General features: G+C 35.0%; 1 protein-coding gene across 1 annotated transcript in view; it reads left to right on the plus strand.

Moving 5' to 3' along the window:
* Positions 1-27,908, plus strand: part of MAN1A2 (mannosidase alpha class 1A member 2) — a 189,292-nt gene that overhangs the window by 142,073 nt on the left and 19,311 nt on the right. Inside the window, exons 9-12 of the mRNA XM_055312354.1 lie at positions 8,495-8,610; positions 11,707-11,926; positions 17,694-17,866; positions 21,917-22,032. Of these exons, the coding sequence (XP_055168329.1) occupies positions 8,495-8,610; positions 11,707-11,926; positions 17,694-17,866; positions 21,917-22,032 (625 nt within the window). The remainder of the gene's footprint in view (positions 1-8,494; positions 8,611-11,706; positions 11,927-17,693; positions 17,867-21,916; positions 22,033-27,908) is intronic.

Here is a 27,908-nt window from a genome sequence, read left to right on the forward strand (position 1 = left end):
TCCTAGGAAATTCTTACTATCCTTTCCATTTTTGCCTCACAGACCTCATCTCTTTTTACAGGATGAACTGTGTCCTATACATCTGTGAAATCTGAATCAGCAACTGGCAAACTTATGTCAGGCTGGTCTCTGACGTGTGTTTGTATGGCCTACAAGTTTTAAAAGTGGTTTTTTACATTTTTGGATGGTTTAAACAATCATCTACAACAACAGTAATAAAACAGAGGACCATGCAGCAGAGGCTGTATACTATCTGGCCCTTTACAGAAAAAATTGCCCCTGTACCTCCACCCCTGATATAAATCAGTATTTCATTATTGATTTTGCTTGGGGTTTAAACTTCTATCTCCCCACCCCATATACAGGATATTTGTTTCCTGATTATTTGTAGCTGTCTTAAACTCAGTAGGTACAAAATTGAGCTTATTATATCTTCTTTAAGAATTTATTCCTTGGGATCCCTGGGTGGTGCAGCGGTTTGGCGCCTGCCTTTGGCCCAGGGCGCGATCCTGGAGACCTGGGATCAAATCCCACGTCGGGCTTCCGGTGCATAGAGCCTGCTTCTCCCTCTGCCTGTGTCTCTGCCCCTCTCTCTCTCTCTCTGTGTGTGTGTGTGACTATTGTAGATTAAAAAAAAAAATTATTCCTCATTGTGATTCCTTATTTCATCTGTACTTTACATAGTCTGGCCTATGCCAAAAACTTGATAGTCTGGCTAGATTCCTGTCCTATTTTTTTTTCTTTTTTTTTACCTTCATAGTAACTCTAAATTCTGTCCTTCATTTCTTCTTCCCTTTGGTTAATTTGGGCCTTCAGTTCTCTCCCTCATTTTGTATCATCCTTATGCCTATCCCTCCACAATGCTCTTTGTATGGTCTAATCATCCTATCCTGCATGTACAGTTTATTTCATGTACTGAGACTGAGAAATGACTGCTAGCTTGTAGAGTGCCATTTTGGCTTGATTCTGTGCCATAGGCCAAAGCCAGAATGCAGGGGAATAAGAAGCAAGTAGGTGAGAAGAAAGAAGCAGCAGTAAATTCAAACTCTCTAAGGGAAAAGGGGAACAGAGCTGGATGGATATTTGGTTATTTTTACAAAATACATTTTTACTACAGTCCTCTGAGTAGTTTGACATATTATATCTGAATTCTGAGCTATGAGAAAAGTAAATATTAAGGAAAATCTTAATATCAAGACTTTTGTGTATATTTCCGATAATTCAGATGAATAAAGTTTAGGTTTTTAAAAATTATATTTTCAGGGGCACCTGGGTGGCCCAGTGGTTGAGTGTCTGCCTTTGGTTCAGGTTGTGATCCCAGGGTCCTGGGATCGAGTCCTGCATCCCGCTGCCCGCAGGGAGCCTGCTTCTTCCTCTGCCTGTTTCTGCCTTTCTCATGAATAAATAAAATAAAATCTTTAAAAAATTACATTTTCATTGGATATTTCATATAAGCAGTTGAATGTACTACAATTATAGACATCTTAGTATTGGGGGAATTAGTAAAGTTTAAAATGTATACATGCAAATTTTATTAAAACTTGAAAGAATAAGTACTTAAGATGGTTAATGGATTCTATAATTTTTTTTGTTGCTAAACTTGTAAATATTAGGTGTCATGGTAGGTATTACTATTTATCCCATAATTATTTGTTTCCCTAGACTGAAAAAGAGTGAGAGGCTTTGAAAATAGAATAATTTTTTAAAAAAATCCAGTTCATTTAAAAGAAAAAGAAAAAACACCTTTTTTTAAAAAAAATTTATCCAGAGAGAGTGTGTACATGAGCATGAGAGGTAGAGACTCTCCAGCAGACTCCCCACTGAGTATGGAGCCTGATGTGGGGCTTGATCTCATGACCCTGAGATCATGATCAGAACTAAACCCAAGAATTGGATGCTTATCTGACTGCACCACTCAGGTGCACCCCACTCAAAAGAAAAAAATATCTTAAAACGCAAGTTATGATAATTGTAAAATGTTATTCGTATTTGAAAATGGAAGTCACCCATTCATTTAATAATTGCTTATTGAGTACTCTTTTTTTTTTTCTTATTGAGTACTCTTAACTGTAAGTAAGAATGGTGGGAGGTGCTATAGGGTATATAAAGAAACTTAAGCCAATGAGTGTCGCTTGTCAAGTTGCTCAGAGTTTAACAGAGTCTGCTTTCCTTTAAGGCATATTAAACAAGACTGTTATCAGATCCACTAAATTTTTTTTTCAAATCTGTCAATTTTTAAATAGGTGTATTAAAATCCGTATTGGCCTATTTTTCAGTACAAATTAATCAGTTTTGGCTTCATACATTTTTTCTCTTAGTACACTTTTTAAATATACTTTAAACTTGTTTTCAGAAGGTAGCTGCATTACTTGCTTTTTCATGGTATAGTACATTCTTCTATTTTTGCATAGTTGAATTCTTTCATGACGACTTTTCCTTAGGTATATTGGAGTTTTCATTTGCAAGGTTAGTGTGAGTGAAAGCTTCATGATGTGTATGTCTTTCTTTCCACTCTTACTACTTATTATTGCATTCCTGGGAGTTTTATTAATGCCTCCACTGGCTCATCAGTTCAGAATTTGGTCTTTTGGACCAAATTTGGAATGTCAGCTCTCCCAAGGATATTACACATCTGTTTCCTCAGATATATAGCAGTTTATTCTAGTCTCCATCGTGCAGCTGTTTCTACTTCCTTCTGCTAGTCTAGGAAACTCATTTCATACCCAGAGTCCCACCATGAGTGAGTGCTTTGGATCCCATTATGTTGGAGGAAGTAAAATTCTAGACCCTTTATTTACTTTCAAGAAATAGAAACTTCTTTTAACAGTGAGTTTTTTTGTTTTTCTTATAGATACAATTTTTGTTTTCAAGTGTGGAAATGCCTTTTAAATAATTATTTCATCCTTTTTTGTTGATATGTGTTCCAGGGAAGGGCAGGATCTTGCATGAGGTTAAAGATAATCTTGACAATAGTCATTATGTAACTATGACAACTTTTTTTTTTTTTAAAGGAGAGAGCATGAGTGGACGGAGGAGGGGCAGAGGGTGAAAAAGAGAGAGAAAATCTTAAAGCAGGCTCCACACTAAATGCAGAGCCTGACACATGGCTTAATCTCACAATCCTGAGATCATGGCCTGAGCCAGAATCGAGAGTTGGACACTTAACCTACTGAGCCACCAAGGAACCTCATAACTATGACAGTTTTTAAAAAGTTACTCTATGGATCACCTAAAATCATCCTAAATTACATAGTAGTTACAGGCTTACAAGTCCTGCACCATCCAGAAATACTGGAATAAACCAAGATGTCCTAAGTTCCTACCTACTTTGTTTTTTGTTCATGATAAGACAGCGATGAGAGTAAATTAGGAAACAGGGGAATAATAAGTCATATAGATATAGCATTAACAAATTGCAGAGTTATCCAGAAAGAACTCCACTTGAGAAAGTTTTATTAGGACTTCTGCTTCATGGTGAGAGATTGAAGTATAACTTCACCACCATTGCTGACCATCTTCCTTAAGACCCAGTGAAATGAAAGTACAGAAAAAGAAGTAGAAAGCAATTAACTCAGCATGGTGAAGAGATTGTAGGTAAATGGGACATCATAATGGACAAGATTATTTCAACAGATTTGCATAATACACTGTATCTGGGAGTGTGTGAATAGAACTCAGAAAAGTGCAACCTAGAATATACTACGGGAACACTACAAAAAGGGCAACTGGATGTAATTCCAGAGAGATTTGGAGTACATAAATAATAGGTGCGCATAATTGAATAAGTGAGTGGAAAGTGGAGTTAAAAGCAGGTGTTTATTCAAAGTTGTTAAGGAATGGGGACTCTACTTAAAATTCTTATGTTCCAGCTCATCCTGGAATTTACTAGTAGGCATAACTATGTAGCACTTCTTTTAAAAAAATTGAATGATTTCATTGAGGAGAAAGGTAAAATTTTTCCATATAGATGTTAGTACCCCAGAATAAATCCTCCCTTTATTCTGAAATTCGAGCAGATCCAGTTTTACCACAAATAACCTGTTTCTGACTAAACAAAACCTGGTAGTTAGCCCACCTTTCCTCAACTTAGCTTAGAGAGAAAGGAAGCATCCAGTCTGAATTCCTACTCAGGAGAGAGACCTAGTGGTGAATAAGTCTGCTCAGTGGGAGACCACCCACTATTCAGTGGAAACTCACACTGGCTACCCAGAACCTCAGTCTTAAACACAGATAAATAAATAGTGGTTGATTGGTGCAATGGGAGTACATAGAACAGCATGGTTGAATATCACAAAGTGTTGAGATATAGAAGATAGACACAAGAGAATATACAACATTTATTAAAAATGATATCAATAGACAAAGGTAAACAGTAATGGTTGGGAGAGGGTATTATATGATAACCATATAAAAATAGTGATTACTCCAAAAGTTAAGATACTGGTTACCTTTGGGGATGTGGAATTATAATTGAGAGAGGGTACATGAAAGGCTTTTGGGAGTACTGGCATTCTTCTGAGTAGCTTTTACATAGATGTTCTCTATAATGAGCATAACATTTATGTATTACATATTTTTCTGTGTGTGTGTTAAATTTTGTTAAATTTCCCAGTAAAAAATATTTAAAGTCAAAAGGAGATCCTGGAGGAGATTGAGGCAATTCTGTAAACCAGCATACCTATTTTTTAAAGAGAATTCTGAGAATATGATGTATTCATAAAATAGGAATAGGGTGCTATGAAAAAAGAAACAATTAGAGGACAGAGAAGAGCTCAGAGGTTAAAAGTATAATTGCTTATCATAAAGCCTTAGTGAAAGGACTAAAATATAAATTGATTTAAAAAAAATCCCAGAATGTAAAGGAAGAAGAGTAAGAGACTAAGATTTGAGAGAAAAGAGTAGTAGAAAATCAATCCGGGAGATCCAATTGCCAACTAATAAGAGTTTCAGAAGAGAGAAATAACCAGGTGAAGTGGGGAAAATAAAGAAATAGCGGAAGAGAATTTTCTGAGTTAAAAGATGTAAATCTGTAGTTCACAAAGTGCGCAGCACACTGCATGTAAGAAAACATTTGAGCAATATCAAAATGAGGATGTAGAGCTTGGAAAGGTGAGGGGGATGGAGAGAGGACACGTTGACCTATAAAACAGGATTGCCAATGTCTCTCACCCATGACACTTGATATTACAGGACCCTGGAGCGGTACCTGTGACAACTTTTGAGGGGAGATGATTTCCAACCTTGAATTTGATACCTTTACAAAATAAAATTGAGAAGGAGAGCAAAATAAAGGCATTTTCAGACAGCACAGTTAAAATCCACATAGTCCTTCCTGAGATTATATAAGAATGATTCAGTAAAACAGGCATAAACTAAGATATAGTATGGGGGAACAACGCGTACAATTTAGGAAAGCAGGAAGAGAGAAGTTTGAAGATGATAGCTGTACAGTATGCGAGAAAATAGCCAGCTTGAGAGGAAGGCCTCTAGGGTGATGAGATCTAGGAGCAACTCAGTGTATCTGTAAGTGACATTCCCGAGGGGCTGGGAGAGAATAAAAATGATGAAAGAAAAACATGGGAGACCATAGAAAGGCAAAGATGAGGACCACTGAAACACTGCATGTGTTTAAACAATTGATGAGAAGCCTAAGACTGGGCAGCTGGTAAGATAGTAACAGCATCATTCACTGAGTGAGTCAAGATATGGTGCCATAATCACACATTGAAGTAATAATGTTGATGGAGGTATTTTGTCACAGTTGTCTTGATAGCTGTTTTAAAATAGTTGCCAAATAAAAAATTACGGTCTTCTGGTTTATTAGCAAATAATTTACCCAAAAGGCATCCTTAAACATTTCTCTGTCCTATATGTATTCTTTGTCCCTAAATATGAGGGACTTTTCCCTATTAAATTCCATGTTGTTTGAATATATTACAAATACGCAAATCTGTGTTATCTTTTATGATTTCCAGTAACTAAAAAGTATTTTAATCTGTTAGAATTAATCTAACATCTAAGTTACCCTCTAAATTCATCATCATATATTACCACCATTATGAAATTCTTAAATGTGAGTAATGATGAGTATTGGCGCTATTAGAAATTTAACTGTGATTTTGTCGTGTAGCTTGAGAGAAAATTCTGTCTTCTGTTCCTCTAAGTGTCTTCTCTAATACCCAAGAACTTAATGGTAGAGACTCAGGAAGCCTACATAAGGCAGATGGCTCCTTCTTCTAGATATTTAGATGGAAAACAAAGAAGATCATTAAGCTACCAAATCATTCTTGAAAGTATATTGCCATTTTATATGAATGGTTATTTTATGTGAATCTGACAAATCATTTACTGATAGAGGTCAGAAAAATGGTTATCTTTGGAAGTTGGGTACTGATTGTGAGGGCCACATGACAGAGATTTTTGGAATGCTGGAAATGCTCTATATTTTTATCTTGGTGGATTTGTGGGTGTATATACATATGTAAGAATTCATCGGAATGTACACATATGACTAAATGAAAAAAGTGAGAAATAAGTGCCTTTGAGATGCAGGGTATTGAAGGTACAAAGTGAGTTACTAAAGTATTAGCAGACATGTTGTTTAAAGTCAATGGTGACACTTTCCCCCCATTTATTACTTTCTGTGATAGAAGATGACTTAATTATACAACGTAACATGTATTCCCATAATGTGTAAGTATATAAAGTAAAAATTGAAGTGCTGCTTTCTTCGAGGTAATCACTGTGCACAGTTGTCTTTTCACTTTCTCTATGTGTACAATAATATTCCTTAAACAAATTTTTAGTAGTGTCAAACATACATTATTCTGAAACTTGCTCTCCCTCTACTTAACAGCATGTAATAGATATCCTCCCATATCAGATTGCAGATTCACGTGATCCTCTTTGAAAATTGTGTGTTCTGTTATAGTCTGTTTATGCTGTAATTTATGTAGCTACATCCCTAGACTTTTGAGGTCATCTTATATTTTTACTAATGGATACAGTGCTCTGATAACCTTTTTTCTTTTACATCTGTACTTGTGTATTTATACAAGTATTTGTTACAGGATAACTCCAGACACAGAAAACCTAGTTAAATTTTGATGGTTACTACAGAATTGCCCTTCATTCCCAGGACCTATGAACCATAACTTTATCTACATGGGATAGGATCAGTTTTTAAAAGCGTTTGCCAATTAAATAGACAAAAATGGAACCTCATTGTTTTGATTTGCTTTTCTCTGGTCACTAATGGAGTTGAGCTTTCTTTCTTATGTTAATTACTAATTTGTGTTTATTTATTTTTTTAATTGTCTATGCTCTACAGCAGGTTATCTTGTTTAGTTATCAGGGTTCTTTGTATAGGGCATTAATTTTTGTTTCCGTTATAAATGTGGCAAATATCCAATTTGATTTCTTATCTTACAATTTTATTTGCGGTAGCTTGTACCATGTGATGCAATAAGTCTTTTCCTTTGTGGCTCCTTCATTCTGTGTTTTGCCTAAGAAGATCATCTGCTTAGGAACAGCAAACTTTTTTTTATATTTTCTTCTGGAATACTTACAGTTTTGTGTTTTACTTTTAAATCACTAATCTACCACAAGTTTATTTTTGTGAGCTAAAGATCCAAATATTAATATGCATTTCTCCCCAAACAGCCAATTATTCCATAAATCACCCAGCAGTCTATCCTTTCCTCACTAAAGTGGAAAACCAGTGCTAGTACTTTATGAATGATTGACAGGTCATAAAAGTGTACTGTTCTTTTTGTGCAGGGTGGATGTGAGTTTTTAAGCAAAGTTTAAGAATGTGGGGTGGAGCTTATAGGAAGGAATAGAAGACAGGAGTAGGGTTGCCTTGGGAGTTAAACTGCCTTGGACAGGATTAAAAGTACAGATGGGATAGAAGAAGAATATACATAAGGCAAACATGAAGTAAGAGCTATATAAATAGCAATCTAGTGTATCAGTTCAACAGCTTATTATATTATGCAAAATGTTATTTCAAAGGAATTCTTGTTTTTTTTTTCTCCTTTTATATTTTTATTTTAATTGACTATGGCACAGAAATCACCACTTAACTCCTAGAGGAAAATGGGCTGTTTTTAGTTAACATCAGCTTCAAGTATATCTCATGTTTAATCTTAGACTTGTATAGTTAAAATCATTAACATATGAATGAGAATTGTTTTCACTTCTGGAAGAGTCTGGTTGTGTGACAGTGTACAAAATGTAGCTGAAGAAAACGACTCCTACATATGTGAAGTACCCCATCTAGCAGAGAGAGATTTCTGGAAAATTGGGTACACATGTAGAGGAAGGATGAGGGTGTGTTTTTACCGGACTAGATTGGAAGTATGCTGAAAGTGAGGTTGTCAGTATAGTTTTTAAATTGTTGATCAATAATAGTCATGATAATTGAAAAAGATTATTTCATTGTCTTCTGTCTTCTCCCCGCCCTCACCCCCCAATCCTTCCCTTTTTCTTACAGATCATACATCAGTTGGCGGGCTGGGAGACAGTTTTTATGAATACTTACTAAAAGCATGGTTGATGTCAGATAAAACAGACCATGAGGCGAGAAAAATGTATGATGATGCTATTGAGGTAATTCTTGTCGGAACAGTTAATTGCTTAACATTCTGAATATACAGTGTGTTTCATAGTGACCACTGAACACCTTATGTGCATTTTGTGATATGTCCTCATGTAGAGTTTTAGTATATTAATATAAAAGTCTTGTATTATTTTCCTTTATTGTGGCATTTTAAAGAAATTGTTGAAGAATATGTAACATTTATGAAAATTTAAATGACTTTTAGTTACTGTCTACACAGACTGGATAAACTTCTGACTTCATTCACATACATTTCCATAAACATTTCTTCTTTCAAATGACATTGAACCTACACATGGAAAGCTTTATGGATAAATAATAAGGGCAAAACACTTATCTAGTATTTTCCACACACCATGCTGTTGTAACCCCTTTTACACATATGAAATCATTTAATCTTTACTACCCTTTTTCACTTGAGAACTTTATGGCACAAACAGGTTAAGTAACTTGCTCAAGTTTGCAATCACTAGTAAGTGATGGAGCCTGGAACTGAACAGCCTGACACCAGGGCCTGTGCTTTTAACCACTTTACTGTATCATTTCATATTTATATAACCTCTTACCACAATGTTGTGACAGTTTAAAACTGGAATAGGTTTCAATCTTGGAAGCACTTATATGTGATATTTCCAAGCAAAAAGTATGAAATAGAAAAGTGTGTTACCCACTTAAGCTGTTTTCTGATCTAGTACAAACTCATAGCCCTTTAGTAATTTTAATCAGTTTTTGAAGTTGTATTGGGGTGCCTGAGTGGCTAAGTCAGTTAAGCGTCTGACTCATGATTTCCACTCAGGTCATGATCTCAGGGACATAACATCAAGCCCCCTGTCTGACTCCACACTGTCAAGATTCTCTTTCCCTTTCTCTTTGCCCCTCCCCTGCATCCCTCTCTCTCCCTTTCTTTCTCTCTCTCAAATAAATAATTTTTAAAAATCAGGTATTAAAATTATATATTTTTAAAGTTTTATTATGTATTTTTATTGAAGTATAGTTGGTGCATAATTTACATTAGTTTTAGGTGTATAACATGGTGATTCAGCAAGTCTTTACATAGTGTTATGCTCACAACGGGTGTAGCCACCATCTGTCACCATACAATGCAATTACAGTACCATTGACTATATTCCCTTTATCCCTGTGACTTATTTCCATGATTAGAAGCCTGTGTCCAACTCCTCTTCACCCATTTTTCACATCCTCCCACCTTCCTCCCCTACTCTTGATATTCTTAAGTTTTGTTTTCTCTCCATTTTTCTTCATCAAAGCTGTTTGGGATTTTCAAAGAAACTCATTTAGGCTTTGTTGATTTTGTATAATTTTGTATATAACAACACCATTCTGACTATAATTGATGATCAGTGTTCAGAGTTATAGTTATCATTGTGTTTTTAAAATTAAAGCAAGGATCTTATTACCCTTTTTATAGCTTTACTTTTGGGGGGAACTAATTCCCTACAGTTGTTTATAGAATGCATAAGAGTTAAACTGATATTTGGCATATAGTGTTTAGTTCATTGTAGGCATTCAGTTAAATGTTTTTTTTTTTTAATTTTACTTATTCATGAGAGACACACAGAGAGAAGCAGAGATACAGGCAGAGGGAGAAGCAAGTTCCCTGCAGGGAGCTCAATGTGGGACTCAATCCCAGGACCCCAGGATCATGACCTGAGCCGAAGGCAGACGCTCAACCACTGAGAGCCCCCTGAGCATCCCTCAATAAATGTTTCCTGAGTAGCCATCTTTTGAGTGCCTTACATGCTAGATGCCATGAGTCCCACAAAAGATGAAAAACATTGTCCTTGCACTCGGAAAACTAATCTTTACATTTGCCCTTCAGCATATTATGATTAAAACAATAACAAAAACTTACATATCAGTGGTAGGTCCCGTATTTTGCTTATTACCCTTTCCTTACTCCCCTGACAGCCCAAATACAAGTACCTACCATTTATTTACAAAATGACTTCTTCTTCTTTTTTTTTTTTTTATACAAAATGACTTCTTAACTAAACACTTACTGACTGCATGCTACACTTTAGGCCTTATGGAGTATAAAATGATGAATGAGGCATAATTCTTAGAATTCTATAAAACAGACGTTATCACTATAAGGAATGCACAGTAAATTTTTCCAAAGCTGTTTGTTACTGAACTTGTCAGAGAATAACACACAAAAATGTGGGTTCTTATTCCTCCTTATTGTCAGAAAAGTGTAGTCTCTAATCATGTATAATACTTTCTACCTTTTTATCAAAGAGAACTAAATGCAATTTTTTATGCTTTTCCATGGAATGATCTCTAAAGGTAGAGAAGTAATTGATAGCCCCTCTTAGCAAAGTCTGTGAGAACATAGTCCAAAGGAACAAAGCTTTTAAAAATCTCATTTTTAAAGTTAAATGCACTTGTTGACTCTACTTTGTGTTACATTCAAGTTTAATATAAAATATTTCTCTTCATCCCCACATCTTTTGAGTAACATTGACATTCCAGGAAGATGGACTGTGTTTATCACGTGGCCTCTCCTAGCCATGGCACAGCAACGTGTGAGGAGTTAAGTTTGAACTTCTAACTACTTATGTAAGCTTTGTAACATACAAGATGTACTTTGACAAGAGGTATAGTTACATGGAAAAGGAGAAACCATTTTAACTAATTACCCAAGCCATATTTTTTGGATTAATTTAGATATTCTTCTTCAATTTTATTGAATAAGATAGGAAATAAATTGATAGAGCCTTTTAGGTTATATGTTGTCATCATGATGTCATTTGATTGTTATGAATTCCATTTAGCTCTAGAATAAAAACCCTGTAATATTGGTAGTGTTCTGTCTTTAGGCCAGTCTTCCCTCTCCTACCTTGTCTCTGTTGTGGTGATGATGGGGTGAGGTATTCATTCAAGACCCTATGTGACTTGGCTATTCTCTAAAACTTACTTACTGCAAATTAACTCTTCCAGTTTGGGTAGGTTACTGATCTGTAGAATATTATATTACCAAGATTTTATGATAGCTAGAAGGATGTAGTAAGTTTGAATACCAACACTTTGCTTCTAAAAATTTGAATATCTTCTCTTTCTTGTAGGCTATAGAGAAACATCTTATTAAGAAGTCCCGAGGAGGTCTCACCTTTATTGGAGAATGGAAAAACGGGCACTTGGAAAAGAAGATGGGGCACTTGGCCTGTTTTGCTGGGGGAATGTTTGCACTGGGAGCAGATGGTTCCAGAATGGATAAAGCTGGTCATTATTTAGAGCTAGGGGCAGAAATTGCACGTACATGTCATGAGTCATATGACAGAACTGGTAAGAGTATTAATAACACTAACTACTTAGACTAAAAGAACCTTTAAGTTAAAAATATGTTTAGTAATTAGAAGGAAAATATATAGATATTTAAGATAGATTGCTCTGCATTAGAGTAAATAATAAGAGAGTAAATCATTTTCTTAAGAACTTGAATTTTAATTCTGGAAATGTGTTCCTGTGTCATTTTTAAAAATTATTCTGAGTTTACTGATTTTGTTAATAAAGATTTTGAAGGAATTGTTTTAATGATGAAAGACAGGATGTTTGAGGATGTATGAGATGACATTATTTATTTTAATATAGTAAGAATCCATTTTAGCCATTCATTTTAGCTTCTGTAAAACTACTTAAATGAACACAGAGTTGACTGATTTAGGTTACTGCCTTGCATCTTCTTTTGTAAAAATAAGAATGACCAAAAGATAATAGTAGTTATATTGAATGTATAGTTGGTATCTAGGTAATTAGTAGTCTCTTAGCTCACCAATAATTTTTTAATTTGTGGTACCTGTCTCTTAAAAAGATCCTCTAATGTTGCTTTAGGCAAATATGTAATATTTCTGGGCTTCAGTGTCCTTACCCAGAAAATGGGATGGTTCTTTTTTTATTTTTTTTTTTTATTTTTTTTTTTTTATAAATTAATTTTTATTGGTGTTCAATTTACCAACATACAGAATAACACCCAGTGCTCATCCCGTCAAGTGTCCCCCTCCGTGCCCGTCACCCATTCACCCCCACCCCCCGCCCTCCTCCCCTTCCACCACCCCTAGTTCATTTCCCAGAGTTAGAAGTCTTTATGTTCTGTGTCCCTTTCTGATATCTCCCACACATTTATTCTCCCTTCCCTTATATTCCCCTTCACTATTATTCATATTCCCCAAATAAGTGAGAACATACACTGTTTGTCCTTCTCCGATTGACTTACTTCACTCAGCATAATACCCTCCAGTTCCATCCACGTTGAAGCAAATGGTGGGTATTTGTTGTTTCTAATGGCTGAGTAATATTCCATTGTATACATAAACCACATCTTCTTTATCCATTCATCTTTCGATGTGGGATGGTTCTTAAGGATGAAAAAAATTGGTCCTCAGAGGTGAAAAATATTTTTAATATATAAAGAATATATATATATATATATATATATATATATATATAGTCATATATAGACAAACAATGTATATTATTAAAATTTCATGGAGAGAGAAGGCCGTTAGGTTTTCTAAAAAGCCTGAAAAAGGATTGCGAAATACTGAAGTAGACCTTTCAAGATTTTTTTCTGGTTAGAAATGTGTTTCTATATGGAATAATGGAAAATGAGTTCCCAGAAGGACTAAAAATTAGGAAGTTTCTTTTTGTGATTTTGGAAGTTGAATTGTTGCTAATATGAAATAACTGAATTTCCATTTTAGGATTACTTGCCATCAGGTACCATGACAGAGATACGACCAGCTTAAAATTTATCCTAGTTCATCTAAGTTCATAAATCTGTTAGGTTATTTTTATATAATAAGGAATTGAACTTATGATGAAATTGACCTTTCAGGTCCCTCAGTAACTAAGGGATTCCATTTCTTGATAAAATACAACTAAGCAGATGTTATTTTAGAGTTAGCATATAGTATGTATAAAGTTGGTGATCTAATTATAAGTAGAAGCTAAATTATATTATCATGGTGATTATATAGAGTATCAAATATATATTTAAAATACAGCCAAAATTAGTAAAACCTTGAGGATCAGAATGGATATTCAGAATGTGTACTAGGACCCATGATAATAAAACTTGTGATGCAGATTTTGACCACAAATGAAATAATAGATGTAAAATAGTAGGATTTCATACAGCAGACATATTAAAAATATGATATACTGTTAATATAATTAATTATGCACTCCATTAAACATGGAGCACCAGTGATGTGCCAGGCATTACGCTGGATGCTTACAGATGAAAGTGTTAATAGGACATATCCCCTACTTTTGAGAAATTCATAGAATACCGGAGTTATGAGCAGACTCCTTGACTGTCACATTTGATAGAGACATTGCTGATACCGGTATGAAATACTGTGATACTGTAGAAAGGACATGTGGACTAGGATTAAAAAAAAATCCCATATTGATCCCTGGGTGGCGCAGCAGTTTAGCGCCTGCCTTTGGCCCAGGGCGCGATCCTGGAGACCCAGGATTGAATCCCACGTCGGGCTCCCGGTGCATGGAGCCTGCTTCTCCCTCTGTCTGTGTCTCTGCCTCTCTCTCTCTCTCTCTGTGTGTGTGACTATCATAAATAAAAAAAAATAAAAATTAAAAAAAAATAAAAAAAAAATTCCATATTCCACTATTTATTATCTCTGAACCTTAGGCAAATCATTTAACTTGACTAAGTCTCTGGTCCTCCATCTGCAAAAAACTCATAATAATACCTATCCTGTCTTCCTCAGTATGTTGTTGTGAGCATAAATGAAAGTTTAAACAATCCAGTCTGTGTTGCAGTTATACTGTTTCTGATGGTTACTCTCACATGGCAAGTCAGTGAACCTGTGACCCTCCTTGCCATGATATGTCCCAAAAGATTACCATTTGATTTGTGTCCTGTATTTTGAAGCCTTTCTCTTTAATCTCAGCTTAGATCCTCTAATCAAAAGGTACAATCCTAGTGTTGCTTCCGCCCCACTTGGTTATTTTATCTTGTGTTTAGGTATAGCTGTGCTATAATTTTTTGGCCAGCTTGTTTAAAAATATCCATTCACTTTTTAACAATTATTCCAGCTAAATTCATATGATGAGAACTTTGGAATTTCACTTTCATTTGTCACTGGAATTAGAATTAACTTTAATAATCTTCATATATTTTACCTTATTGATGAACATGGCCTCATCATGGCCTAATTTAGCTAGGAATAATTTGTAGGAAATATTGCTGAATCTGTTCATGAAACTAAGTAGTAACTCAGTGTACTTTTAGACATTATTGTATCTACATGGGAAGCTAGTTGATACCTTGTTTTAGTTTATTCTGAAGTATAATGCAGAATTGGAGCCAAACAAGATCTTAGACTTCTAAAATATAGTACTGGTCTTTTTCTGGGTTTTTAGATTTTTTTTAAAAAAAGTATTGAACCTGAATAAAATAATGACTGTTATTTAATTTAATTTACTTCTTATTAAACTTGCATAAGATTTTCCCTAGACCATGTGCTATTACATTTAGGGGAAATTTTAATGTTTAGATACATATAACTTATTCAATGGACAAAAGATACATTGGACATGGATTTTGGACCTACTTTAAGAGTTTCTACAAGTATTTTTTTCCTTAAAAGAAAGTTAATATGAGGGAAATAGTTTAAGTTCTTTCCTTACTGTTAGCTTACTGAAACTATAGTCAACTTGCCTGTCCCAGAATATTCCTTATGCTTTTTTATCTTTTGTTAAATTTCTTTTTGTTGACCTGAGTATGCTTATTTTTCCCATCTCTACAGATTCTACCTATATGGAGGACTCCTATGACTTGCAAATTAATTTATACTTTCTTTAAAATGTATCTTTTACTCTCCTATTATTGACCTTTGTCACATTTGATATTTTATTTTGATTTTTTTATTTGTGCATGTCTCTTTCCTTTGCCTACATTAAATGATTTTTGCATACTCTTAGAGTTCTTTTTACCTAGGCACTAAATTATTTATAGTTTCAACTCAATTTTTGCTTGTTGGATTAGTTTCCTTTTAGAAATGAAGTATCAAATGTAAATAGGAAATTTAAGATAGAAAATAGAAATTACAAGATAGATTAAGAAATTACTTTTTTACATTTCTTAAAGGAGCATCTATGAAATAATGCCCTCAGAAAAATGAAACCAGTAATTTGACCAGCTTAATGGATGTAATTGGTATATAATTTAGGCTGTGTGTTTTTATTTACCAACACTTCACAAAACATATATGTTCTCTTTTGCTGTGTTTTATTTTTGAAGTTATGAATAACATTAAGTGAGATATAATTTTTAATAGAAGTTTAAACTGTTAGTTCCATGCAGCCAATTTCTACTTCCAGTTCAGGCAATATTATCATTATAGAAGTTATTATCTAATTTTTAAATTTTTTTATTATCTAATTTAAAGATAGCCTTAAGATTAACATTTGAGAACTCCCTATGATCACCTGGCACTCGTTCTTTGAGAAAGGAAAAACATAAGAAATTCAGATAAAATGACTTCTTGTACTTTTTCATTGGATTGCCATGATCTCAGTGCTTATGATGTTTGACTTCTTATCATCACTTTAGAAGCATTTATTAAATGCCAAATGCTATTTGGTCATATGCTGACCTTGTCACTAAACTGGATAGAAGTTGTCTAACAAAAAATGTTGATGATTTGTTGGTTAATCCTAACCTCAACTCCCATTGAGGAGCTGGTCAAAGCTTTATGTGCACACAGTTTTGCGCCCAATTTCATAGCTTGCTTGAACAGAACATAGTCTTCTTCCAGAGCCTACCACAGACTTATGACCCTTAGGTTGAAAATCTTCTGCTTGGGTTCTGCTTTAGTTCTCAAAGACTTAGCAGTAAACTATTCTGGATCACATGTTTTGCTTTCAATAGAACTAGCTACCATTGGTGCAGTGTTTTTGATTTTATGTTTTTTCTTGGGGTTGGTAGTTGATGAGAAAGCCCTTATTTTCACATTTGTGTATGATTATTTAGAGCTTACAGTGTCTCCCTTGTAATGCTGAAATTTGGCTACAGCAACACGTCTTGCCAGCAACAATGCATGATTCTGTTTATGGTCTACCAGCATTATAGTTCTTATTTCACCTTTTCTTTTCTGAGGAAATATAAAAATGTCTGGAATTTTTTAAAAGAGGTTATAGACATTGAAACTATTTGCCACTAGTAAAAGGAAAGAAATATGGCAGCTGAGACTAGTAATTGTTTATGAGTCCAACATCCCAGTGGAAGAGGACTTTATATTGACAGATCTGGGTGTGATTAGAAAGAGGTTATTAAAAAGACTTTCATATAGTGCTGTATTCTAGCCTGAATGGAAATCATATCATTCAAAAAATATTATGTAGTGTTGAAATATAGGTATAATGGCCCTATTTTATTCAAACTAATAAATGGGCAGTACTGATAATTCTTGGTGATGGTAGTTTGAATCTCTTCTTGCTATATATACACAGAAGCTATAGGAGAAAAGAGTTTATTTTTACAACTGACTTAAATTTGAAAATATATTGCTTTTTATATACTCTAGGATGCTTAAAAAAAGTGTATAATCCACACCTGAATCTAATTCAAGATCCTAGCTCTAAAATGTTTTCTTACATTTATATGTTATATTAAAAGGACTTTAAAATTGTCCTGACTAAAAAAATAATTCTGCACAGTACAATTATCTGTCTCATTTTATTTTGGAACAAAACAGAATATGTAATGTGTTTATGTCTAGCTTTGCATTTGTTGCCAGAGGATTACTAGACTCTTGTCAGTATGGTTGGATTTAGCAGTATATTGATGTACATTATGTATGAGAAGTGTTTCATGTCAGGATAATAAGAATATTTATAAGTCTATTATAAGAAAACCAAATGTGGATCTTTTAAAGTCAATGATTTTGCAAAACAGCAACAATAAATATAAAACAAAATTAACATAACTTTACATTATACCCCATTCTTTCAGGGAAAAAAGCAGCTCTGGTGAACAAACACAAATGGTTTATTATGCTCATTTGTTTCTTTTGTCATGTTACAGCATTAAAGCTGGGTCCTGAATCATTCAAGTTTGATGGTGCAGTAGAGGCTGTGGCAGTCCGGCAGGCTGAAAAGTATTACATCCTCCGTCCAGAAGTAATTGAAACCTATTGGTACCTATGGCGATTCACTCATGATCCAAGATATAGACAATGGGGCTGGGAAGCAGCACTGGTAAATAAGCCAATATTTCTTATATGCAAGAGTATTAAATCAAGCCTTCCTGTAGTACCGTATGTCCTCATCCATGTTACCTCATGTTTAGTAATTATAGTGCTACTTTCATTTATCTGATGGAAAAACTCTGTTACTCAATTTAAATTTCTTTGCTTTTTTTTTTTTTTTAAGATTTTATTTATTTATTTCAGAGAGAGGGGGACAGCATGACCAAGGGAGGGGCAGAGGGAGATGGAGAAGCAGAGTCCCTGCTGAGCCTGGAGCACATACATCCCAGACTCAATTCCAGGACCAAGATCATAACCTGGGCTAAACTCAGACGTTCAACTAACTGAGCCACCCAGACACCCCTCAGTTTAAGTTACTTAAGCAGTAGAAGTAAAACTTAGAATCAGCTTAGTTCTTGATTAAAATTACTTTTCTACTGGTGTTCACTCCTTTTCTTCTTGAATAACTATAAGAAGTCATTTAAAAGGCATTATGGGTTTCAGTATGATTATACAGTTTCTGTACTTGCCAATTAAGGCTTAACCTCTGGGGGGAAAAACCCAACATTTTAAGACTGTCCAGACTCACAGCTTGGGTAGATTACCCACTATTCACTTCAGTTTGTGTTCTAAGTAGTTTCTTAGTGGACCATCATAAGAAGAATCAGTGAATTGTTAAAATTTTTCCAGATTGAAAGACTCTTTATTTACTTACCTATTTATGAGAATTGTTAATGGTTAGTAAAGAAGGCCACTGGTTTATTCTTAAAATACTAGCCTTGCAGAGAACACTGTGGCTATCAGTACCTGGTGAGGAAGAAAAATATTAGTCTTCTCATGAAAGTATATCTTATTCCTGGGAGTGAATGTTTTGTTCTTTGAGATATACTAATTATGATAAATAGCACTAATTATGATGAATATTCATATTCCAGTTTAACTTAAGCTTGCAGGCTAGATAGAATGATGACATTCTAGGTTAAGATAAATAGTGTTAATAAATTGCTTAGGTAAGAATGTGCAGGATACATTTTAGGGCAGAATGTAGACCAGTTTATGTAGAAAGAAGGTTTCACAGTGGCAACCAGAGGGAGTGAAGTTTGGAACCATTAGGTAGATGATCTTACATGCCAGATCATGGGGTGTGTACTTTACTCAGTGGTTCAAGAATAACTCCGCACACACAAATACACAAATAGACACCTCTCTGAGTTACTGCATAAGTGCTTCTCATACAGGAGGTGGATATAGAAAGTCTTTAGCCTGTCAAAAAAGCCTGTCACATCATCATTTTCCTTACCATCTCCTGCTTACCAAGACTCCCTAACTTGAAGAGTGCATTCTAGGACTAAAGGTTTTTCTAAGGGAAAAGAGCCACTGAAGACTTTTTAGTGGAAGTAACCAAGCAAAGGCTTCGATTATAAACTGCAGATTGCTGGGTTTTGGAGGCCGCTACCAGTGATGTAGAAATAGTTTGATAAAGACTTGAACTATGGTGAGGACACTTCTATGTCATTTGTCATTCAGACCTAGATAGTCCTTGTGGAGTTTAACAAAAAGAGAATGTTAATGGAAGCAAAGTGGTTACATAGAACAGAAATAGATGCCGTCATTTGTTGAGCCTGCCTTCCCTGGCCTCTTGGTTCCAGAAATGGGAATATAACTGCTAGTGAACTTCTCTTTGCAGGGACCTGCCATGGTCACTGTTGTCACAGTGGTTCAGGGATAGGACACACATACACTTCGTTCGGTTGGTAGCAGTGGCTAGCCAATGCTATGTACATTAAGCAGTATTTTATATACAAGATATAGGTAAAGTAACCCTGCAATAGATCTGAATTGAATGCCCCTTATATTTAATGATTCTTATTCAGAGGAATAAGGAAAATATATCTGAATCATGTGGTGCAGCAGGGTGAGGTTTGGTGATGGAAAAATGTCCTCTCAGTGAGAAATACTGTGGGATAATCTATCCTTTTCCTAAGGTTCTTTTTTCCTGTGCACCTTCTTAAAGTATGACCCTAGTCTATTAAAAAGAGGTTTCACAAGCTCAAGCTTTAACCTAAATCTGTCCTGAATAACAGATGTTAGATTTTTGTTTCTATAGTGTAGATACACAGATACACAGACTCAGAGTATAAAGAACAAGTTGGGCTCCATGCTAGGTGTGGAGTCTAAAAAAAAAAAAAAAACAAAACAAAAAACAGACAAAAAAACTTAAAAAAATCTACAAAGAACATAAACTGAAATAATTATACTTTAAAGTCAAATTTCAGAAGTATGCCGTGATGAGGGGAAGGTGGAGACAAAAGAGGAAGACTCACTTCTTAAATAAAAGTGACTTTCTTGTCTATCGCTGTTGGGTGTGAAGAAGGTGAAGGGAAGACAAACTGAAACAGAAGAACAGTATCTTGTATGTCTTCTGTAGCTTAGGTATGCCCTTCGTATATATATTTGCATGGAAACTTGCCTTCAAGAAATGACTCTAAATGGCTTAAAAATCAGTCATGCCTCCCTGCTATTTTCTCAGTATCCTTAAACTACTCTGATAGTTTCCTGGTGGTGAAGACATAATAATCATTGCACAGAACATGACATTTAACAACTCTTGAATTCAAAATATGTTTAAAATATTTAGATAGAGAAGGGTGCCTGGGTGGCTCAGTGGGTTGAGCAGCTGACTCTTGATTTCAGCTCAGGTCATGATCTTAGGGTCCTGAGATCGAGCCCTGTGTGAGGCTCCATGCTCAGCAAGGAGTCACTCCCTTTCTCTCTCTGTTCCTTCCTCTGTGTACACACATGCACATGTGCTTTCTCTTTCTCTGTCTCTCTCAAATAAGTAAATCTTTAGAAAAAATTTAGAGAAAAGTACCAATCTCTTTGGTAAGAAGATTTTTAAAACCCAGCTATAGTAAAAATGGAACTATATAAAACTGAACAGCTTGATTAAATAAAAACTTTCTGTGTTAATTAGCTTTTCGTTAGGAGGAAGACCAGAAGAGTAAAAAAGATAGCAAGATTAGGAACAAGAAGCCATGGCAGTAATGATTAAATAAATGATTAAATACCTTCATTAGGCAGTATCTCAGGATTAGGTAGACTAGAGAAGAAAATCACATGTGATTCAACTTCTTGCGAATGGCTTAATTTTGGAGGGTGATATGCCTGCATAAGCAGGGTATTTGCTTACTTTGAATTAAAAACAGAGTTTTGAATGGGTTCCATTTGATTCAGTATATTTTATTTAGACATGTTCAATTTTGCAAGAACAGATATAAATTAAGAATTTTAGCTCCCACTTGGGAAGGAGAGCACAGTAGTTAATAATAATGTGGAGCAAATGACTCTTGGCCTTAGTTTTCCCATCTGAGAAATAGAGACTATTAAGACAACCTCATGAGTTGTTGGGAGATTTAAACATTGATACATGTGAAGCCCTTAGAAGAGCCTTCAGCACATAGCAAAGACTTCATAATGGGTAGCTCTTAATATTGTAATTATTATTGTAGTAGGTATGTCGTGGGTACTTCCTGCCAGTTGGTACCACCTGTAATGCCTAAGTCCTGGAATTGTAATACATTGTCTATCATACAGTATGTTTCCAGTAAATATTACCTCATTATTATTACTAAGGAAAGCACCTAGGTAATGGTTTTTTTAGAAGCATGTTTTGAATTTTTTATCCTTAGAATTGAAAAGATTGCCTTTAAAATTTAATTCAAACTGACCTCCCCTGATTTGTCAAAATTAATGAGACTTTATTGTGCCAAACAAGTCTCTAAATCAGCATAAATAGCCTAAATTTGACTTTCCCAAGTGAGAAAAATGTAGGATGTTTTTTAAAAGAGTAAAGAATTTGGGAGAGGAGAAAGTTCCACAGAAAACAGGATACCTCAGTTAATTTTTCCAGTGTGAGAATATTTCCATTTGATAATAAATCTTACTCTTAACCTGTCAAATTCTCAGACAGATCTTTGTGAACTTTTGACTGATTCCTTAATTTATCCTTCAAAACTTGAAATTCATTGGAATTGATTCCTTTGTCTGATCTCTTTCATAGGCTATTGAAAAGTATTGCCGAGTAAGTGGTGGATTTTCTGGGGTGAAGGATGTGTATTCCTCTACTCCTACACATGATGATGTACAGCAGAGCTTCTTTCTTGCTGAAACATTAAAGTAAGTAGATGCCTTTAAAAATTTTTATTGTAGGCTGGTTTTGCTGTATGATCACTACAATGATGAATTATGACTATGTAATATGTTACACCAGATTTTATTACAAATATCTTTTTATGTAATTGGGTCTTAAATTTTTAACTGCATCTCAAGAAGAAGGACCTTAACCATAAGGTAGATTATTTTGTCAAATAAGAGTTTAGAACCTTTGTTCTTGGCTCTGGGGTGTGCATTAGAATCTCCTGGGAGACTCCTAAATACATAGATCACTGGGCCATATCCAGAGAGTTTCTGATTCAGCAGGTCTAGGGTGAAACCTAAGAATTTGCATTTCTGACAAACTCTCAACAAATACTGGTGATTCTGGTCCTGGGACCATACCTGAACTCCCTGCTCTAGCTAATGAAATGAGTTCTGAATAATGGAGTTTTGATGGTACTACAGGGTATGTGACCATAGTCATCTACTCTCCCTGTGAGGTTTCCTATAAAGATACATACAAAAGGAAGAGTGGAAAAGACAGCTATTATTTGAGCTTATACTCAGAACTCCAGGCAGAGCTCTATAAACTGTCCTGGAAGAAGGTGGTGACCTGAAATGTGTCCTCTTCCATAAGGATGTACAAAGTAAATATCTTTTGATACTTTCTCTTAAATTTCATATTTCTATTTCCTGTCTATACCTAAATGCCTCATAAACCATTACTTCATTTGTTCAAAAAAAAAGTTTATTTCCAGGCATTGTTCAGGTTACTTGGGGGACATATCAGTAGATAAAAAAGCCAAAACCCCTACTCTCTTGCAGTCCATATTCTAGTATACTCATAACTTACATCTTGGGACATTAAAATTGAAATGTACATATCTCAAACTAGGTTTGTTAACCTAAATGACTATCTTATTCCAATTTTTCTTTTATATTATCCCTAGTACTCTTCCCATCTTTTCAGCTTCCATTATAAAGTTATTTCTTTTTTCTTAATATATCACTAAGTCTTTATGATTCCTGTTACACTCTTTCTTTATTTTGCCCCCTCCTTTCTGTATCTGTGACTGACCCTAACCCAGGCCTTTTGTTGCTGCTCATGGTTTAGAACACCTGCTTGGTAGTTAGTCCCAGGACTCTGGTCACCCCTTACCCCTTGTTGGACTCGTCCTGTGTGGTTAGGCTAAGATCATGTGAGACAGTGCTGGGCGCAGAGATAAGACCATAGCAGCTTGAGTTATACCCTAGCTGGACGAGCATGGCAAAACAAGACTTTTTTTGCCTTCAGTTTTCAATATTCATAAACTGTGGAATTTGACCCAAATTATGTAAGATCTCTTGCTTTTTTTAGACCAGGAAAATTGTAAGGCTAGCACAATGAATGTTTGTGTATCCTTCAACTAAATTCACCAATTGTCAATTTCTACCACAGTCATCTGCCTCTGTGTATATATGTCTGCATATATATACACATACACACAGGGTGAAACCTAACATACACACAGTTTTATTGTTTTGAAAAAATTAGTTTATTTATGCACTGTAATTTGAGAGTTACCAGCATTCTGATACTTAAGAGAAAGGGAAATAATCCTACATAACCACAGTCCAGTTATCACATTTGTGAAACTTAACATTCATATAATATTGTTTACTATATATCCTACTTTTAGATTTCTCAGTTCTAATAATGTACCTACAACTATTTATTTTTAATTCTAGTCTAGGATCCAATAAAGGATCATTGTTTTGCGTTTGGATGTTATATTTCTTTAGTTTTTTATAAGCTAGAGCAAAGTGTTCTTGTTTTGCTTCCATGGCTTATGATATTGACATAAGTATTCAGGCTAGTTACTCTGGAGAATGTTTCTCAGTTTAGATATTTGTGATTGTTTCCTCATGATTGGTTTTAGGTTAAGGATTTTTGGTATGATCATTGTATAGATGATGTGTCCTCATTGCATCTTCTAAAGAGGTTAGCCCATTACTGGTGACTCTAAGTTTGATCATAAGGTTAGATTTGATTACAAGGTCATGTAAAGAATCTAATTTCTTTTTGTAAATAATAAGTGGTCTGTGGAGTGATAACTCCCAGACTGGGTGAATATCCTTTTTCCAACTGTCTTTCATCCAGTATTGTTAGCATCTTGCTCAATGAACTATTATTGTAGTAGTGGTAAAATGCTATTTTAAGGCTTCTTCTAGTCTGAAAAAGAAATTACTTTATTTTCAACATTTATTATAACCATTTTCTTCATGTCACTCTCCTGCTCAAAAAGCTGCAGTGATTCATTCATCTCTAGCTTCATTTCTTCTCTCTTTTACTATAGATTCTGTCCTTAAAATAAGCTAATCTATAGTGAAAGTTAATTTAATTCTCAAATTCCTCATCAGTATAAACCTTGAGCACTTTAGTACATGGGACAGTGTTGTAAATATGTGCCATGCTGCCTTTCCCTTTCCAGTACGTATATGGAATATCACCAGATCTCCAGTTGACCTTCATACTTTTCACTCCTGAGTTCAGGAAGAACCCTTTTGAACATAGCACTCTAGGCAACGTGTGTGTGTGTGTGTGTGTGTGTGTGTGTGTACATATGTGTATATATATATAAAATTTCTCATAATACTTAACCTTCAGGAAAACATATATACCTTTGGGTCAATAAAAATGAAAAAAGTCAGTAATTATACAGTTAATTGTAACAGAATCTAGGCTAAGGAAATTCTCACAGTTGAGTACTACATTCAGCACTGAGCTTCCTAGTAGCCTAAGCAGAAAGGAAGCATCTTGTTCAGTGTCATTCTCATCTTTGTGAGTTGGGAAAACACATTTACCTTAACAAATGAGACAAAAGTTTTTCTTACTGCTAAATTATAAGATGACTTAATTTGATAGCTCATTATTAAAGATTGAACTATTAGACAAACCACATAAAAATGCCCTTTTTATAAGTCAAAAAGTGTTGAACACTGGCAATTCTACATGGTTCACCCTAGTACATAATGGCAATTGTCCTCAAACAGTGATGTTATAGAAGATGCCAAACTCTTACTTTCTCTTACTCTTTATAAAAACTAATGGCATAATATAGAATGCATTTGAGTCAAAGACATTTCTGTGAAGACTAATATAGGTTTATATTTTTCTTATTATTAAGATAAAACTACAGGGGAATGAAGAGTAGTATGACTTCACAGATTTTTCTCAAAAACCAATTAATTTAAACAGGCCTTTATGAGAAGCTAAGTTAACTTTTAACTGAAGATTGTATATTCTATCAAGTGGTTCAGATTTATTGTTAATTTGTTAAAGGGCAATAATCTATTAGTTTTTAGCTACCGGAGATGGTAACTGATTAGCTTGGCATTAGCAAAGTTAAATGTAAAAACCTGTGTTCTTGTCCTAGTTGAGGCACCATTTAACCTTTTACATATTGTTGGGATGCTGTACTGTAGTTGTACTTATAGCTAGATGTTGTTCTCCAGAAGATACTGTGTCCTCTGTTCCTTTTGTTTCCCTGAGTAGCTGCTAATTTGATTATTGCTACAGCGTGTATACTGATGCCATGATAAAAACTATGAAATGAGTAAGGTCAGAGATAGATTCCTTCAAAGCCTCTTTCCTTAAAACTCTTAATTCTAGTAGAGGAAATAAAACATACAGATTTGCAAAAAAAAAAATGTTATACATAGTAAGTGTATGAGAGAGATGTTAATACAGGTGAGCAAGTTTTCTGGAGGAGGAAGAGTTTACTTAACCTAGAAAGCATAAAGGAAGATTTCATGGAAGTGGTGGCATTTAAACCAGACTTGAAGGCAAGATGGGGGTAGAGTAGGGTGAATCAGTATTTGGGGAATAGCTCTAAGGCAGACAATGAAATATTAAGGATGAGATACAAGCACTCTTTAGTTCATTGGCAAGTGCTAGTATCTTACTAGATCTAGAGCAGTTCAGAAAGAAGGAAGAGTACGAGATAACAGTAAAGTTTTCAGTGTGGGTAACTGTAAGGATTAGGACACCAAGTTGCAAGAAGAAATAGATTTTCAGAAAAGATAATGAGTTACTTTTGACATATGTTCCCAAGAGGCATTTGAAAATATAGATCTGGAGCTCAAAATACAAGTTCAGGAAGATTTTTGAGGATGAGCAGAAAAGAAAGCATGCATCTGACCCTTTGAAGATGCCTACATGTAACAAAGGAGGCGTTCGAGGTTAGCTTAGCAGAGTGAACACTTGTATTTATCCTCCACTCCCTCTTGAAAGCCATTAAAATGATTATAGAGGGCTAAGAAGGTGTAAAGGACAAAGACGAAAGAAACGAGAAAGAAATGAACAGCAGATGGAGATGTCAGCACATTGGAGATGTCAGCACATTTTTAGAAGATGGAAGACAGAGCTAAGCACCTGCATGGGGAGAGGCTAACTGAAAGAAACTGGGGAATGCTTCAGAATCTTGGAGAGACTCAGTAGGGTATCTGGTAGGATGGAGAACTGTAGAATTTCTGACTAAGTTTATACAAGGAGTGGCTATATACCCCTGCCTCATCTCTACTGTGAATGAAACTTGAAATTTCTTGTCTGAAGAGGTCAAATCAAGGAGGCTGTGGATTGAGGGATGCCAGGTGCAGCTGAAAGAACTCAGGAGATTGGAGCATTCCTTTCTAGGAAATGGGTCAGCCTATAAGAAGAAAAACTAGAGATACAGTTATGTGAGCTTCCCTCAGCAAAATGACCACATCCGCCTATCCCCCAGTGGTGCAGCCATCAGTGAATGCCAACATAACTACAGTTTCTAATATGCATTAGGGACCTCACTTTTAAATATTAATGGGCGGTATTGACTTAGAAATACGTAACAAACTAGACGTTTATGTATGTGTACAATTTATTTAAAAAAAACAAAATATGAATACAACAAGGTAACTCAAGAAAATATCCCAGCACTGAAGGATATGAGTTTCCAGATTGAAAGCAGCCATCAAGATGCTAGCACAATGGATGAAAACAGACCCATACCAAGGCACAGTGCCGTATTCAGAACCCTTGGGGTAAAGGGAGGACCTAACAGCTTCCAAAGAGAGGGGGAGTAAAAGCCTTGGGAAAATGATCTGACTTTAGGATGGCTTCAGACTCTTCCAGAGCAGCAGTAAACCTGGAAGCAGTGAAGCAGTATCTTCAAAATTTTGAGAGAAAATTGATTCCAGCATAGCATTACAAATTTTTAGTCATACAAGGTCTCAAAAGTCTACTTTCCAAGTTAATGTCTTGGAGGATATATGCTAACAAAACTGAGTATAAACCAAACAGAAGACCTGGAATGTATGGAATAAGTGAAAGGAAGATCAAGAAGGTTATGAATCTAGATTGAGTGTGACAGAAGGCTCTGAAGAGGTTTTTCTCAAGATTAAATTTATAGAATGTTCCTATCTGAATATTTTGAAAGGAGATTTTGACAAAGATTTTGGAATATTATTAGTAATAAATATAACACAATCTGCTTTTTTTAGGTGAAGGGAGGAATTATGTAAGAAAGGGAAAAGCTAAGGGGAATTTCAGTGAAGGGAAGTTGCTTAACTTGAAGCCTTTTGTTTGGGATCTGGATTGTTTTACAAAATAGGTAAATAATACCACCATGCCACATTTGTCCAGTTGCAAGAAAGAGAAATATGTTTTTTGATAATGGACGTTTTCTCCAAGAATCATCTTTTCATTGGTTTTTATTGTAATAGGAGCTGGTCCAAAGCCCCTTACACTACAAGAATTCCAAGATACGTATCTTTTTTTTTTTTTTTTAAGATTTTATTTATTTATTCATGAGAGACACCTAGAGAGAGAGGCAGAGACACAGGCAGAGGGAGAAGCAGGCTCCATGTAGGGAGCCCAATGC

This window comes from Nyctereutes procyonoides, unplaced genomic scaffold, assembly GCF_905146905.1.
Source record: "Nyctereutes procyonoides isolate TBG_1078 unplaced genomic scaffold, NYPRO_anot_genome, whole genome shotgun sequence".
NCBI classification, from domain to species: domain Eukaryota; kingdom Metazoa; phylum Chordata; class Mammalia; order Carnivora; family Canidae; genus Nyctereutes; species Nyctereutes procyonoides.